Source organism: Lissotriton helveticus, chromosome 2_1 (assembly GCF_964261635.1).
Source record: "Lissotriton helveticus chromosome 2_1, aLisHel1.1, whole genome shotgun sequence".
In the NCBI taxonomy this organism is placed as follows: domain Eukaryota; kingdom Metazoa; phylum Chordata; class Amphibia; order Caudata; family Salamandridae; genus Lissotriton; species Lissotriton helveticus.
Genome location: NC_136059.1, coordinates 936928604 through 936946484, shown reverse-complemented (window position 1 = coordinate 936946484; position 17881 = coordinate 936928604). Strand labels below are relative to the sequence as shown.

Genomic DNA, 17881 nt, shown 5'->3' with positions numbered 1-17881 from the left:
GAACGACAGTGACGCCTCGACGTCGACCGCCTGCGTCTTCTCGAACCCTCGACGTCGATGATGACTCGACGACGAAGCAGTTCTCGACGTCGACCTCGGAGGTCTCGACGCCAATCCCCTCGACGTTGACGTCGCTTCGACCCAGAGCCCTGGGGAGACTGGGAGCAGACCGTGGTCATTCCTCTTGACGCCGACATCGAGGCTATTGACGCAGAAGGAGACCGGTGGTGTTTTCTGGCCTTCTTCTTACTGGGGAGCCCCCCAGAGGACTCAGCACGGGCAGAGGAAGAAGCCCCTTCCTGCCCAGACCCACCTTGACCTTGCTGTCTTCTTTGCTCCAGTCCTTGGAGCCTGATCTTCTCTCTGTCCTTCAGGGTACTACTGGAAAACTGCAGGCAGATCTCACAAGTCCCAGGAACATGACAAGAAGGGAGACACAGGATACAGACCCTGTGTGGATCAGATCTTGCCTTCCTCCTGGCACACTCCGGGCATTTCTCAAATAAGGCAGGCATATTTGATAAAAGAGTGGCCAGAAAAGTGAAGAAGAGGAGAAAATACATCGAGTGAACACACTCTAAAACTTTAAAAGTGCCAAAAAGTTAACAAAACATCCAAAAAGGGAGAGCTCAATGCTCCAGGGTCCTGCTAGCAGGAGCCGGAAAAAAGAACTGAAAGTAAAAGGAAGGGGCTGAGCATGCTGGGATACCGAGGGTCTCCAGAGAGTTCCTTAAAGGCACGGTATCCCTTTTCCAGACACATAATGGCAGCCTATGGAGGCTTGTCTGTCCTTACCTTCCTCTCTATCACTCCAAGGATTTGGTGAGGGGAGGAAAGTTTCTCTGTGGGTGAAACTTGACAGATTGTGTTAAATGTGTTATTGGTGTTATGTCCTTGGCATTTCTAGTTGAAGTACTGGACAGTGTAGCCTTGTAGGTACAGGCTGCATTATTGTTTTTAATTTTCTCTTAAGTGTCTATGCAGGACTGCAATGAAGACAGCTTAAGAGATTATTTTTGATTGCTCCAGGGTCCACGCACATAGGCGGGACTATTCACTAGATTATGACTATACACAGAGATCCCCTACTACAGAAAGATTTTACAACAGACAGAGACGAAAGCAGACTGGACGGCAGAGGCGGGTCTTAACAACCATTAATATCTGCCTATCTACAGCAGCGGCAGTGTGTGCTCAAAGAATAGCTTTGACCTTTTATCAGCTATTATAAAGATAATTTGCAGTGCTGGGAACTCTACAGACTCAAGGAGTACTTGAATGGGATGTTTGGGCCCCATTCTGCTTTCTCCTTTCTTACACATATGCCATGGGGAGGCCTAAAAGGTATTGTGCCGGTTTGAAATGCGAGCGGGCTACGGGCACCCAGTGGGCTCGTCGAGCACGTTTATTTCTGACTTTTTTTCTTTTTTTTATACAGAGCCAACGAAAAAGGAATATGCTACTTACCAGTATGCATCTGTTCTTGGCATGTAGGACTGCTGACATTCATATTTGTGCATAGATCGCCGCCTAGTGTTGGGTCCGGATGATTGCACATTGTTGTCCTGGAAGAGTCTTCGAAGTATCACGAGATAGGTGGCTCCTCCCTCGGACTACAGTGCGCATGGGCATCCTCAGATTGTTTTTCGCCATTGTGGCAGAGATGGAGTATAGTACAGTAAGAGATGTCCATGCAAAGAGTGAATGCTGCAGCTGCAACAGGCACCGGGGAGGTGGGTGGGCGATATGAATGTCAGCAGCCCTACATGCCAAGAACAGATGCATACTGGTAAGTAGCATATTCCGTTCGAGGCATATGAGCTGCAGATTACACACTGTGCATAGTCCTTCCATAAACGCTTTAATTGCTGGCACCCTAAATAGTGAAAGGTGTTGCCTGTTTTGAAGATATACTGCTAACACGGCTAAATGTATCCTGATGGATGAATAGGCTAAATTGCAACGTTGTAGGTGCAAGAGATAGCAGATGATGTTTTGAGTAGAAGCATCAAGTGGGTTAATATCGTTGTTACTACAGTAAATGACGAAACGTTTCCACTTAGCTGCATAACATGCTCTGGTAGTGGGTTTTCTTGCCTCTTTGATAATGTTCATGCAGTCTGGGGGCAAGTTTAGGTATCCAAACTCTAGGATTTCAGGAGCCAGATGGCCAGGTTCAGCTGTTGCGGGTCTGGGTGTTGGATTTCTCCATGGCTCTGAGTTAGAAGATTGGGTGTGAGTCGCAGTCTTTGATGAGGCACCACTGACAGTTCTAGGAACGTTGGGTACCATGGTTGCCTCGCCCATGTGGGAGCAACTAGGATCAGTGTTAGCGAATGTTGGCGCATTTTGCGTGCCACCAGCGGTATTAATGGAGCTTGGGGAAAAGCGTACGCAAATTTGCCTGACCAGTTCATCCATATCGCATTGCCCTGCGACTGCGGATGTGAGAACCTGGCGGCAAAGTACTGGCATTTTGCGTTTTCGCTTGTGGCAAACAGATCTATCTCCGGGTGTCCCCACTTCCGGAAGAATGGTTGGAGCACTTTGGGGTGAATTTCCCATTTGTGCATCTGTTGGCTGTGCCTGCTGAGCAGGTCGGCAACTTGGTTGTCCTTGCCTGGGAGGTGTTCTGCCATGAGGAAAATGTTCCTCTGAATGGCCCATTTCCACATTGCTTGAGCTAGGTGCGACAGCTGTGGCGAGTGTGTTCCTCCCTGTTTTTGAATGTAATACATAGCTGTCATGTTGTCCGTCCGCATCAACACAGCTTTGTTGCGTAAGTGTGTTGCGAAAGCTTTTAGTGCTAGAAAGATGGCCATCAACTCCAGAAGGTTGATATGCATTTTCTTTTCATGTATAGTCCAGAGTCCCTGTACTGTGTAGTGTAGGACATGGGCTCCCCATCCTAGTAGGGATGCGTCCACTGTTAAGACTATTTGTGGGACAGGCTCTTGGAACAGTCGTCCCTTGCAAAGGTTTTGTGGATTCCACCAATTCAGAGAGTTGTATGCCCGACTGGTCACCAACACTAGGTCTTTTAATTGCCCGTGAGCCTGGTTCCACTGCCTTGCTAGGCATTCTTGTAGTGGACGCATATGTAGTCTGGCGTGAGGGACTATGAATATGCACGCGGAATTAGGAAGTATAGGGAGTATACTCCTGTTCCCTGATGTTGCAGTGGGACTGGTCTATGGCCCCCTTTTGCAGCATGCAGATGACCTCTTGCTGAAGTAGCGTTATATGTTCCTGTGACATGGGATGGTGCATGGGTGGTATGTTGGGTGGAGTTGAGGTGAGTTCGAGGCAATAGCCATGTTGGATAATTTGCCTGACCCACTTGTCTGTGGTGATATTTAACCAGACTGGCAGAAATTGTTGTATTCTTCCCCCGACTGGTGTTATGTGGTTTGGGGGTAGTGTCAAGAAGTGACTGCTTTGTGTTAGTGGAGGATCTATTTGCATTGCCTCCACGACCTCTACCCTTGGTATTGTTTCCTCTATAACCACCCCTGCTAGTGTTTTTGTTATATGTGGATTGTGTGTTAGTCTTGTAGTTGGAGGATTGCTGTGATGTTCTTCGTGCTCCTCCTCTATAATTGGAGCGACGAAAGGAGCCCCGGTGTTGTTGGGACTGAAGAGCTCCCATAGACTTTGCAGTCTCTGCATCCTTTTTCATTTTGTCCAGAATTTAATCAACTGCTGGACCAAATAAAAAGTCTGGGTTGATTGGCTGATTAAGAATTGTAGATTGGACTTCATTCTTAAAGCCTGATATACGAAGCCATGCGTGGCGCCTTAGCAGCACGCTTGTATTGATGGATCTGGCAGCTGTGTCTGCCGCGTCTAGGGCACATTTAATGGATGCATTGGTGATGAGCTTTCCCTCTTGTATAAGTTCATCTGCCTGCTGTTTGTATGGATCAGGTAAGTGTTGGAGAATTTCTTCCAAACTGTCGTAGTGCGCTCTATCATATCTGGCTAGCAAGGCCTGTGTATTGGCTATTCTCCAGGAGTTTGCTGCCTGAGCCGCCACTCTTACCTGATGCCTCAAAGATTTTAGACTCCTTGTCTGGTGGTGCGGCCTCACCAGTAGTCTGTGAGTTTGCACGCTTATGTGCGTTGGATACCACTAAGGAATCTAGGGGTAGCTGCCCTTTGATGTATGTAGGATCTGTAGGTGCAGCCCTATATTTTTTCTCAATTCTAGGGTTTATGACCCATGCCCTAGCAGTGTCTTTAAAAATGTCACTTGCATGTTTTAATACCCCTTTTAACATTGGGAGTGTCTTAACGTGTCTCTCAGATGTCGTCAGTGTATCAAAGAGGAAGTCTTCCTCAACAGCAGCAGAGTGCATCTCTACATTGTGGTAGGTTGCTGCTCTATCCAGTAGTGAATTAAATGCTACTGTATCCTCTGTGGGTGATGGCTTAGTAGGGTATACTGTAGGGTCTGTAATGGGCAGAATCCCTTCAGTGTCCGGTTCCCCACCTCCACCCCATGGCTGTGTGTTTGGCTCTGGAAGAGGGTTTTGTGGATAACCAAAACCTACATCTGCGTCCTGATCTTCATCTGGGGTGTAGTCAGAGCGTGCAGGTGAGGTTGGGGCATAAGGAGTAGTAGGCATAGCAGGAGTGATAGGTTCAAAGAATATAGGAGAGGTAGCACAGTCTCTCTTTTTCTTTAGGGGGATCCTAGAAAGGTCTTCAGTTGGTAGAGGTCTTTTCTTTTTGGTATAAACAGTCACTTTACCAGTTTTTGGGTCAATGTAGATTTTCGACTGGTCCTCTGTGGAGGGGTCTGGGTGAAGAAGTTCCTCTTCCACAGTTTTTGTTTTTGGTGCTGTAACCTTTGGTTTTTGTGTCTTTGGGTCGAGGCTTTTTGTGGCTTCGACCGTTTTAGGTGGTTAGATTGGTTTTGGGCGTTTTTCAACCGGTTTTGTTGGTTGAACGTCTTTGGCTGGCTTCACAACCTGTTTCGGACCGAGTGGTTTTGTCGGTTCGGCAGTGTCTTTATGTTGTTTTGGAGCCTGCTGTTTTTAGCTCGATGCCCTTTTTCGGTTCGAGGGGCTTCGGCTCGACCGTTTTCCTTTCGTCCACCTTCGGTTTCGGGTCGACTGTAGTTTTGGGCGTAGGCCTTGTTCCGTCGACCAGTTTCTTCCTCTTGTCGATACCGGAGGCTGATTTGCTCGATTCTTCGTGCTTTTTGGGGGTCGATTCGACATGCTTTTGTTTTTGTGTCAAATAGACGTGTTTTGGCTTCGAGGTTGACTCGACGGCCTTCGACTTCGAGCTCGACTGCTTTGCTCTTCGATGTCGACTCGACGATCTTTGTTTTCGAAGGTTGTAGTGGTACTGCGGCCTTCGGTTCGACGCCCTTCGGCTTCGATACCTTGGGTTCGATGTAATTCAGTCCGAAGACTGTATTGTCGATCAGTTTCGGTTTCGATGGAACCGATGTCTTGTGATGTGTCTCAGAGGGCTCTTTTGATATGTTCTTAGCTGGGCAGTATGTAGAACGAGGAGGTTGATCTCAGCTAAGGCCTGCTGGCGATGCCTCGACCGGAGTCTCTGATAGAGGTGTAGTGTCTATATGGGGCGGTGTACTCACGGTTCGCCCAACGTCGTCATCGGAGTCGTCTTCAACTGCTACGATGTCGAGATCGACGATCAGTTCTCCCTCTTCGGGTAATATTCGGAGTCGGGCTCAGAGTATTGTCTGTCGCCTTGGTCCGAGTCTTTGGCGCTCGCTAGATCTTCTTCGTCATCGAAGATGTTATCGGGCTCTGGCGCCGTTCGTTGCATTTCTTGCCTCGCCGCCCGTCGATTACGAATAGTCTTTTTCGATCGGAACTGGGCACAGGCTAGGCAAATATCTTCATTGTGATCTGGAGATAGGCATTTATTGCAAACTGGATGCTTGTCTGTGTGCGGGAACTTCGAGTTGCACTGAGGGCAGTACTTGAATGGACTTCGTTCCATCGACGGTCGGTCCACGTGGTGTCGAGATGGCCTCACGGCCCGATTCGACAACCGGAGTGCAACAATGTTGTAAAAGTGTATCGGCACCGAGCGCTGAACAATACCGACGGATCCGGAGGCCTTTTGAAGAGTTTTTCTTGATTCCGAACTTGGAGAGTAGGAAAGTACATCCAAACCCAATGGCGGAGAAAAACAATCTGAGGATGGAGAGGATGCCCATGCGCACTGTAGTCCGAGGGAGGAGCCATCTATCTCGTGATACTTCGAAGACTCTTCCAGGACAACAATGTGCAATCATCCGGACCCAACACTAGGCGGCGATCTATGCAAAGATATGAATGTCAGCAGCCCTACATGCCAAGAACACGATGTTATCTCTACATTTCGGAGTAGAAAGGAATCTTTGTATTTTTCTGTATGTCGTGCACCGTATTGCTTTGTATAGTAATCCCAATTCTATCAATGTCAACATATTACAATGTCACTCACTCTATTAATCCATCCTACCAGATCCCACAGAACTACAAGTGAAGACAACGTGAGGTGCAAGGCACTCCGATCCAACAACAATCACCGACCCAGGCGTTGTGCATGACTGAATGGGGTAGCCCTGAGTACTGTTTAACAGTTGAGCGCAGCTCAGTGTGCAGCAACACGCAGATTTGGTTTCTACTCTGCTGTTATACACCTGGGTATCTATGGGGGGCCTAGTGTCGTCCTTTGCCTCCTGGCTGTAAGTCCCTGTCCAGCACCTCCCCTCTCATGAACCCCAGCCATAATAGGTGTATGCGCTCCTTAAATACTTTACACACTGCCTTTAATTTAAGTTTAAATGGTGTGTGTCACGATACAGAGATTATTGATACTTTTCCACTCCAAATATCCAATTTACTACATAGAGGCACAAAGAATAGTACTAGGCTTAGTATGTTCCAACAGCAAACGGCAGTTATGAAGCTTAGTTATAAGGATGTCTATAGATGATCAAGAGTTTGCTACTGCAGATCAGTGTGGAGAAAATCTCTAAAATGAGACAAGATAAAAAGGTCAAGAGCCTATCTGGACTCAGTGAAGGAATGTTTATGGGGGGGATGCAGAGCATGGTTATGGGGAGTGTGAGAGAGGAGGATGTAGGAGTTATGAGTCTGCAATAAGATAACAAGTGGTACCTGAAACTGATGGATTTTGGGATCTGGGGGAATCCTCAAGATCCTTAATGGTAGAGAACCAAAGATGCAGTCAAGCCAAGGGCATTGCAAATTTTCTTGGTGAAGAACATTGCCTTAGACATTTTAATGGTGGCTTTGTAGGCTGGGTTAAGCCTTTGCAAATTGACTGTTAAGAATAGGTCACAGTCAAGGTGTAGAAGACTTCAAATAGAACGTTCTATTTCTAAATGGTTGCCAGAGAGCTAGCTAAGGGAAGGTCGAGTCCATTGGAAAGACTTTCAGAAGAGTGATCCCATGGATGCTAGCACTAATCTGGGCACTATATTTGTCCAGAAAGAGCTGGGGATTCTGTTTAGAGAGTTAGCTGGTTGATACCACACAGGAAGCTAATGAAAGAGTAGGATTAGGTAATTAGATACTTGCCTGCATCTAGCCCATCGCAGACAATGTGCGCAAAACCTTCACTTAGATGGTGTGCTTTGATCATTTGCACCATCTCCCATAGAGCATGGAACGACAGATCAGAAGTGCAAGCCATCATCTTCATTGATACTGCCCAAGAAAATCTATATTTGGGAAAGAAAACTATTTAAAATGATTACTTGTTCGTCATCCTCCTTGCTCGTTTGGTTCCTCCTGTCGTTAATTGATATTTCGTCCACACCAGAAAGAATCATCGTCACAGCTCCTTTACTTCTGTCCTTTAACTTCTTGCGGTAGATGTCTCCTAAAGTCCAAAGGCTCAACTGTTTCCTAATATAAACATAACAAAGTATTGAAATAAGAAGCTAGTATGAGCACAGATCTCACATTTTTACCCCATCAAATAAATTCAATATTATACAAGAAGCTCAAGCAGAACAGTAAATATATCACTTTTTCAGCTATCCATATACTATCTACTATTTCCAAACATTATTTGGAGGCCTACTTACGTCGCCAAAAAGTTTTGTTGTGGTCCTATCACAGAGCCAGGTCTGCATATTCTAATCCAGCCAAGGGTTTCCCCTGCAGTCATCCTGAAATGCTTCATTAGGTAGCATCCAATAAGGGTACCTGTTCTGCCAAGGCCAGCTGTGGAAGAGAGAAGGTGAACACTGTACATAGCATGCAGCAGCTTCCAACCAATTACATAGGTCTCCAATACAATGGTACACTGTATCTTCTCTTTGATTGGCAAGACCAATCTTTACGCAGATGGTCAGTCAGTGTACTTTAGTAGGCTTTATTGAACCTCCAACTTGTCGTCCAGAGGTAGTCTACATGTGCTCAAAACTTCGATGTTATAGTGTCCCTGTTCTCACTGTAGACAGAGCTTAAGCCAGGATAAATTAAAACAATATGATTGTTACTTAGATTCTTAACATACAGTACAAGGAAACAGTCAATGCTATAAAACAAAAAGGACAGAAACAACATTCCTTTTGGCAATTTCTCACATAGCCACATATTATTTAAATCCATTGCCATATAAGGAGGATGATGAGATAACAAGTGGCAAATAATAAAGTTTCTAAATCGGTCTTTTTTAAAGTTCATTATATAATATTTGTTACGAGTACATTTTCAAGAGTTACATTTGCCAGAGTTCAACTTGTTTTTCAGCTTCCAAGTGAAAACTTCCTAGGACATATGGAACCAACTTTCTCTCTTACACAAGAAAAATATTTACTAGGGGCAACCCAGACAAACTAGATGTTCATAAACGAGCAGCCAAGCCTAGGGACTGAGGACAATTGTTAAGAATGTGGCTTTTTTGCCAATCCTTGGGCAGCAACATTGGAGTTACAACACTGTTGAGTATAGGCCAGAGAAACCAACTGAATCTGAATACCCATTATTTAGCCCGGGCTATGGGAAGCAAAGCAATGGGTTACTGGAAAAACAGTCTTGAAGTTGGCCAAAACAAACACAGAATTCTTCGGCCACCAGGATTTTGAGAGACAAGGTGGCATCCAAGATAAAGGCCACATTCCATACTACCTAGGTGGGACATGGAGGTGCCTGCATTGATTCAGATCAGTGAATCATCAACCAGGAGATTGGTGAATTTGGCATGAGAAGCACTTCAGCTTTAAGTTCAGCAAGTCAGAAGGCTTTCACAAGGCAAAGTGAGGCCACAGGTTAAAGCATTTTCAAATAGTTACGGGTTAGTGTTTCATTTAACCCCTTCGGCGCTGATGACGAGCTCAGCTCGTCATCAGTTGCGTCGCTCGCACGCTGATGACGAGCTGAGCTCGTCATGTAACGCAGCTTTTTCAAAAAAGCCGCGTAGCGCGAAAATCGGCGCAGCGTGCATGCGGTGAAGGAATGGGAAGACCAAACATAATTTGTGTATTATTCGCAGACATGTAAAAGCCAAACCGTAAGTGCTATAAAAGGGCAGTTAGTGTAATTGGGATAGAACTGAACAATGTGAGACAGGTGTAAAGGATTAGCTGATGACCTGAAAGGAACGTAGTAACATATTTGACAACTTGTCCACTTAGGACAACTTCAATAAGGGTGCTTTTCAAGATGGAGTGATCTATGCTGTTAGCTATACTTCTTAACACGTTTTATCAGTAGCTGAAATGACCTGCTACTTACTTGTGCTCTGTGACGAGCCTATTCAGACCAGCAGAAAGATAGAAGGCTTAAACTGTTTTTAACTAAAAGGCTGGAAAGCGACAACCAAAGTAATTCTTTTGACACACATAATAAACACCCATGATGACGAACACTTTTTTTTATCTTCTCCAATTAGTTTTAGGTCATATGGATGATGTTCCTAGATTCTATGAGAGTTTATACAGTTTAGGTGTTTTAAATGTGAAAACTATGGTGCTAGGTTTAACTATTAACAAGGCACAAGGAAATGTTAACTACTTAATACAGCTTAGTACTTAAATGCCCAAAAAAGTTCACATTTACAAACTCTCAAAATGGAAGATTAAAGAATGCCTATGATGCAGGGAATGGAAACCCAATTATGCCTGTGAACATACACTGAGATGAACCCTACGAAGACTGGAAAGTGTCGCTCGATATAGCATTTAGTGGTTTGAGGTTCATTTGGAAAGTTAAAACGGTGGCACATATGTATGTATGTATGTATGTATAGATATTTTTATATAGCGCTTTCTGTCACCCAACGGGCATCCTGGCGCTTGACTACTGTGGTAACCTATTTGGGATTACGGCGAGAAGTATTTTGTCTTTTCCATGTTTCTGCATTGAGATTTTTGTGAATAAAAATAAATCATTAAAAACATTTAAAAACAGACTCAGACGAGGCATGTTTTGACACGCGATTCTTTTATGGCCATGTGTCAAGTTTTTACCTGACATATGGGGGGCCAACGTCTCACTGAGGACATAATGGGAGTATCTGACTTCTACGAACCCGGCAGGGTTTGTGGGCACTCATAGCAGACATACAGATACATTTAGCAACAAGCATTGGCATAGCCAATAGGTCTCGCCTTTGGGACCATATAAGGGGTTAGCTATGCAGCACACAAGTTGCGAGTTTACAAATATTTGAAAGAAGACAGAGAAACCGAGAAGTGCTGCACTTACTCAATGGGCCGGATGTGCTTGGAAGACTGGCTTTCTAACAAATCCTTTAAAAGGTGGTGTTGCTCCTCAACAAGGATCGTGTGTGTGAACGCGCTTTGTATATTTCCAACATGACACCACGCGGCCACTTCAAGGCACTAGTGATGCTGTCAACACAAACTGTAGCACCATTCACCAGGAGGTGCAGCTATCTTAAGTTAGAGCTTGCTTTAAGGAGCGCTTACATTACACAGCTCTGCAGCGTCGACGAAGGCGAGTAAGGGGCCGGGGAGAGATCTGTAGAAAGTGCCCCAAACAAAGGCAGTTTGGACACAGTACAGACAAAGAAGTGAGAAATAACTAGAGTGAAGCACGACAGAAACCTCAAGGCAGGTACATGAGGTACAACTTTGTGTTGGTAACAGGAAGTTAACACGCAGTGCCATGTGGTGCTGGACCTTGGAAGACGGAAGCGCATCGCCGTTTGAGACTATTAAGAAAGTGAGGCCGGAGTGACATGGATGAGGGCACCATGCCAACGCCACCTTAAAGCGCAGCCAAAGCGGACTGCGCGAGTAAATATGCAGCGTGCGAGGAAGGCTCTCCGGGCTCAGTAAAAAACAAATCAAACAGGAAGCGTAGCGCCACTTGAGACCATTGAGAAAGCAAGGCTTGGTCATTGGAGGAACGCCTGAGTGACATGGATGAGGGCACTTTGCCAACACCGCCTTATTGAGGTCGCAATAAAAGGAAAATGCTACTTACCAGTATGCATCTGTTCTTGGCACGCAGAGCTGCAGATCCACACACTCCCACCCACCTCCCCGGGACCTGCATCTGTTCCAGTACTATCTTTCTTAGATATACACACTTGGACATCTTTTTCTTTTCTACTAACTCCATCATTTCCCATCATGGCGAAAAACAATCTAAGGATGGAGTAATGCCCATGCGCACTCTCGACCAAGGGAGGAGTCACCTATCTCGTGACTACAAAGACTTCTTCCAAGACAACAACAAGGTGCAACCATCCGAGCCCAACACCAGATGGCGATCTAATGCAAAGTGTGTGATCTGCAGCTCATATCCCTAGAACGCTGTGTTATCAGAAGCGAGAGCGTGCACGCTCATTAAAGGAAACAAAGATGGCGTCGGCCTGCCCAAATGGGCCATCCTAAAAGTGGACAAGGTGGTACCGAAAAGCCCAATTTTCAATTATGCACCAGCGTTGAACATAAACGATGACGCGTGCCAATTGAAAACAAGGGCAGGTGCTTAAAGTCCCTTCCAAAACTGTATTGATTATAAAAAGGTTCTCGCATGCCAAGAGCAACGCAGCCGCGCTGCCAACGCCAGGCGAGACCTTGAAATGGCTACCACGTTTGAGGTGCTGTTTAGCAGCCTCATTATTTATCGAGCAATAACACCTACAAAGGTTCATAAAACGCAAGATAATATTTTGGATCACATGCAAATCTATGGATTGCCTAACGGTTTAACAGCAACGTTTTGTGGAACACTACATGAGGCTCTTGGTACCTTTCTACTATCTGCTCCTATCTTATCCTTCTGTGAAATCGATGGAGTATTGAGTAAAACAAAGCCTGAAGAAGTCAGAGGAACAAAAGGCCAGGTCAGTAGACTTCATAAAGCAGCCAAACTCATGTGTAATCTGAGGTCCAACACCAAAAATTACTGAGAAATTTGAATATGTAAAGAGCACAAATGTCCACTTTACATATGTCCATTGTGGGAAAGTGCCACGGTTGAAACCTTACCACTTATCATAACATATCACGACGTGTATTTGTAAAGCGCACATTCACCCAAGGGTATCCTGGCACTGAATAAAATATGTTTTTTATTACCAAACTCAATGGTACTCATTTGATTGACCTCAGAAGTATGAAAGGCTTGAATTGACCCGCTAGGATTTGAATCTGTGACCATGAAGTCAAACACAGGCCCTTAACGTAGAAGCATTAGTCCAGTAAGCCATCAGACCCGGATATTAAGTTGAATGCACTCTTGGATAGTTTATTAGCTAGGATGTACCTATACTAATTCTTGGACTGGAATCATTCATTGCAGTCCGATGCCACAGTTAAAATGAACACATTACTTACTTTCTGTAATGCCTCCTCAGGTAGTGGCTATGTTGCCACAGATTGCTTACCTTGGAATATCCCAAAGGCATCCGTTCTGGATCCAGAGATTCATAAGCAGTACTCCTGTGCGCCGGGAGGTGGCGTTGAACAGCTTTGAGTTAGCAGCGTCAAATATGACATTTGCGGTGCCTAAATAGGCGCTAACCAGTGTGCGGACATCAGTTTTAACTATTTCGTACCAGAAGCATGGAACCACATGAGGGTTTTGACCTGTGTGCAGATTGTAAGGGTCTACAAGGATCTTGTTAGGTGGGAAAGTCCAGTTGACAGAACAGGGAGGATTGGTAAGGAATCTGCAGATACATAAGAGTCACTACCAGAAAAGGAGTTACTGAAGGTAACTAACTTGTTCATCTGAAAGAAACGTCTAGCCGCAGATTTCTTACCTTACAATAGATACCAAAGCAATACCTCCCCAAAGGTGGGTCTGCGAACTGGCTTAGACCAAAATGTCTTGGCGAACCGGACAGGTAAATTGCCTATCATGACATTACTGTCAAGGAAGTAGTGTTTGGTAAACATGTGCAAAGATGCCCACGCACCCTGACAGATGTCCAGGACAGGAACTCCATGAGCTAACGCAGTAGAGGCAGTTTTGGTTCTGGTGGAGTGAGCCCGGAAGTCCTCAGGGGGTTGCTTCTCGTCTAAATGCCAGCACACCTTTACAAAGAGTACAATCCACCTGCAGATGTAGGTTTCATGTCTGCACTTCTTTCCCCTTCTCTATTCAAGTAAATCCTACAAAGAGCTGATTTTCCACTCTATATTCTTCGTTTAGATCGATATGAAAGGACAGTGCCCTCGAGTGGCGTTTTTCTTCCTTTGAGGAGTGAAGTGGAGCAAAGAAAGTTGACAGTGTGATGCTTTGGTCGACGTGGGAAGGTGTCATCACCTATGGTAGAAAAGAGGCGCAGGTTCAGAGAAGCAGTTTATCTGGGAAGATACCGGTGTATGGAGTGTGAACAGAAAGAGCCTACACCTCACTGACCCTCCTGACAGGGTTGATGGCCACCAAAACGAATGTCTTAATCGGCAGAAGACTTAGAGGGCAGCTGTGCATGGGTTCAAAAGTGGAACACATCAAATAGGTTAAAACTAAATTAAGATCGCATTGGGGCATTAGGAGAGATTTGGGTGGAAACGTGCAGACGGCCTTTTAGAAAACAGGTCACAATAGATCACTTAAACAGGGAACTTTGGTCTGACAACCGCTAAAACCCAGAGATGGCCGAAAGATATCCCATATCTGTGCCCAGAGCAAGTCCTTGCCATGATAAGGACAAAACAAACACCACCACTGCGGACAAGAGAGCAGAAAGTGGGTCAATCTGTTTCTCAGCGCAACAAGCCACAAACTTGTCCAAACGGCAGGCATATGCAGTTTTTAGGGCGAGCTGGTGTAAGGAGTGTGAAGCACTGCGGTCTAGCGAAGCCTCTATTGTTAGCGACTTGCTCTGGAAGTGGGACAGGGGATGGGCACGAGCTTTCGGCGATTTCAGCATGTGCACGTACAGCCATGCATCGTGCACATCTCCTGTCCCGCTTCCGAGGCAAGTCAGCCTCCTGCAATCAATCAATCATACACACATGCACACACACACGCGCACACACACACACACGCGCACACACACACCCACCCACCCAGTGCACGCAACTTGTCTTCAAACAGTCTGCAAGGTCTCACTTACCGGCTCAGTCCTTGCCCATCTCCTGAAACGCCGCGGGGCTCTCCTCACCACTCGGGAGCCTCGTGTTGCCTCTGGTGCCATGCAGTCTTCGCCCGGTCCCTCTGATGGGGCCAGGGACTTCAGCATTCAGCGTGCAGGGTTCCGGACATTCTCCCGGCGGTTCCTTCCTGTTTCTTTTGCAGGCCCCGCCCGCATCCCAAAGAAGGCTGCCTGACTTCCGCGATGTCGCCTCAGTTCTTCAGGTCAGTATGATCAGAGGAGGTGCTGACATTATTGACAGGCCTCAGACGGCACGCAGCCCGCAGCCATGTATTAATTTGGGGACAGAGTCACAGACACTGAGTGAGATTCGCAGATACTGGTGTACACTGCAGGCGCTTTACCCGCTGCGCGTCTGTATGTTCTGTTGATCGGTCGCTGTCTGTATATTCTGTTGATCCATCACTTCTGTTTCGGTGGGGTTCGGTGTCTGTGCTGCAGGTAGGCGAGCAATCGATAGACACAGAGGGTATCACGCCGCCTGCAGTGGGTAGACACTGGGGCAGGCTTCGGAACTTCATCAGCACTGAATTAGAAATAGTGACTGCTCCTGTCACACTGTTTGACGTATCCACCCTGTAATAACAGAGTCTGATGTACGCCTGTCTGGCAGATATTCATTGTGGCATTTTTTATTATGAAAACTACTTTCCCTGGCACCAGTGGCCTAAAGCATAATGGTGTGGGGCCCCTTAATCAAGTTCACAGTTCTCTGGCACCTTATGTTAGCATTCGAGTTGTCTTTGCTTTGCACGTGCACTGCTCGTGTGTTCACTGCACTATAGAGGGGACGTACTCCACCCGACCCTTCACGTGCACACTCACCGGATCCAATGCCAGGGCGTTTAGTGCGCGCGCCTTTAAGATCCTTCCTGACGGTCCAGGTGTTTTAACTCGGCTGTGGATACTGCTGTCTACCTAGAAAGTGTATGTGTGAATAGTGCAGCAGGTACAGCGACACCAGGGTCAGGGTTCTGAATAGATCACTACACCCCAGTTATAGCTTTTTTCCCCTACCAAACATGCGCTGCTGCATGTTTTCATTGGATTTTAGGTTTTGTACCAAACAGAGATTTTTCAAGACATTTCCAGAAGCCTGTACCTTTCATCTGTGAACATTTGCATTCCATGAAGAACAAAACAGCGCTTTCGACTGGTTGCTTCTGTCAGACACATGGGTAGCCGCACTTCGATACAGGCCCTGCAGCAGGGCTGCAGCACTTTCACTGGAACGGCGCTGACAAAGGAAAGGGACACATTTGTGAGGCGAGAGCTGACTTCCGGCAGGTGAACATCGATTCCCCACCTATATATTCTATGAGAAGGAAGCCTAGAACTTTATTTAAAGGCGATGTGCTGTCCGTACCGAGGGCCTGCACTTCTCAGCACTGCTGCAATACAATTAATGGGAGTGTACCGGCACGGCTCAGCAGGGTCGGACTGAGACAAAAATTAGGCCCGGACACCAAAATAACAGAGTTCCTTATTAGCGAATAAGGAGTAATATCAGGGAAATTAACAGTTCAACCCGACCCGCATGGCCATATAACGGTCCACCAACAACAGAGTAGCATTTGGTCACTGTCTTCGAAAAGATTGAATTCAATATATAAAAGGTGTGAAAGAGTTACTAACAGGAGTCGTTCACTGGGCACTCTCAGACCTACTGATAGTGTTCCCATCAGGCAACCGACCTGTACCGCCCTTCATCATTTGGGACAAACATCTTGAGGCTCACTGGAAGTCGCCCAGTGTGCGAGCACGCACAATAGTGCTCTGGTGGTTTGCTATATCCCAATGATTAGCTTTATCGAAGAGTAGGTAACAAGGGTTGCTCTCAAGCAGTGCAAAAGTGTTAAATTAAACAAATTAATTAAATATAAACGGTGGTGGTGCCATTAAAATAGGGTAAAGGAAGGAAAACAGTTTAATAGGGACCTTCCCTTCCCAATGTTAAAAACAGTGAAAGAAAGGTAGCATCAACAAATAACTACCTTAACAGTTTTTTTTGGTCGACATGTTTCTGCAGTGTTTACCTTGGGCCCAGAGGTCACCTACTGCTTCATCAGGACCTATTCGTTCTACTGCTTGTAGTGGAAATTTACAGAAAAATAAAGTGTAAACAATATCACCTTCAGCTCTCCTGGATTGTAGAAATTCCGAATTTCAAAAGGTAACACACGCACCAATATGCAAGAGAAATAGAGAAAAAACACATTAAGCTATTTTATCGCTTCTTGCTACACAAAGCCCCCAGCTTTGTCACATAGCTGTGGCTCACACCCTCCTAGTAATGTCCACAACCACATATCACAATTTCGCTTTTAGCGATTCTTGTAAGAGCAGCATGACTTATGGTCACATACACTCACCTTTTATTAAGGAGAGTAACGCCTCACCTCGCCCGGTATCAGCGCAGGTAGCAAGGAGCCCCGCTCTGTGGGAGATAATGCATGGATAAAAGTATGGGCAGAAAGGTCAGAGGAAGCACCTGCACACGAGGGCAACCAACGTGTAATCTTTTAGCTTTGATCGACACTTACGAGGAAAATCCTCGTCACAGTTAGAAAAGCTTAAGGACTATTTCTGATTTGGATTGTATATGCTTTTAGAAGCGCTGCACGCATTCGACCTGGTAGTTGTTACCAAAACGAGTTGGATTCAATTGACAGGCGTGCACCGTCAGTAGATTACAAGCAAGCGCGGCATCTAACTAGAAGCGCCACACTCGCTGGGCGGTCAACCCTCACCGGTCGCTTACCTGCCCGTCGGTACTCCAGACGTCCTTCTGGGCTGTCTGTGGGAGGTGCCGAACGGGCAGGAAGTACCGCTATTTACCATTGTCGTCTTCCATGATTCCTCTGTGTGGCGACGCGACGTCATCGCGATGCGCCAAGGGATCATGGGAATTGTAGTTTGGAGCAAGTGTGGTGATTTAAGAGCCCGCGCTGTTAGGAACTCCTACTACTCCAAACTGAGATTCACAATATTGCCCGCCTTAGGAGAAAAGAGAGAATAAATTCAATCTTTAGAGCATCACAGTCTAATATGGAAACTCTAAGCCCCAGCCAAGATGCTTAAGTTTAAAAAGAGTTTGGGAGAAATATTTTGAACTACAATTTAAGCATATGTAGGTCAATCAGTGTGATATTTCATCATATTCAGGAACATAACTCTCCCAAGTGAGTCAATAGATAGTCTCTTGACCTCTTTGAGTTCATGCCTTAGAACTAGAGTAAGGATACATTGTTCTAGATCTTAGAATATTGTTGTGATTGTGAGACTTATTCTAATG

General features: G+C 45.8%; 1 protein-coding gene across 11 annotated transcripts in view; it reads right to left on the bottom strand.

The window, feature by feature from the left end:
* The window catches only part of CDC14B (cell division cycle 14B), a 640126-nt gene that overhangs the window by 194992 nt on the left and 427253 nt on the right, over nt 1–17881 (bottom strand). For all 11 annotated transcript variants that reach the window (XM_078675678.1, XM_078675670.1, XM_078675671.1 and 8 more), the window contains exons 10-11: nt 8087–8225; nt 7754–7904 (exon numbers count right to left, since the gene is read on the bottom strand). In XM_078675678.1, coding sequence (XP_078531804.1) covers nt 7754–7904; nt 8087–8225 — 290 coding nt within the window. The remainder of the gene's footprint in view (nt 1–7753; nt 7905–8086; nt 8226–17881) is intronic.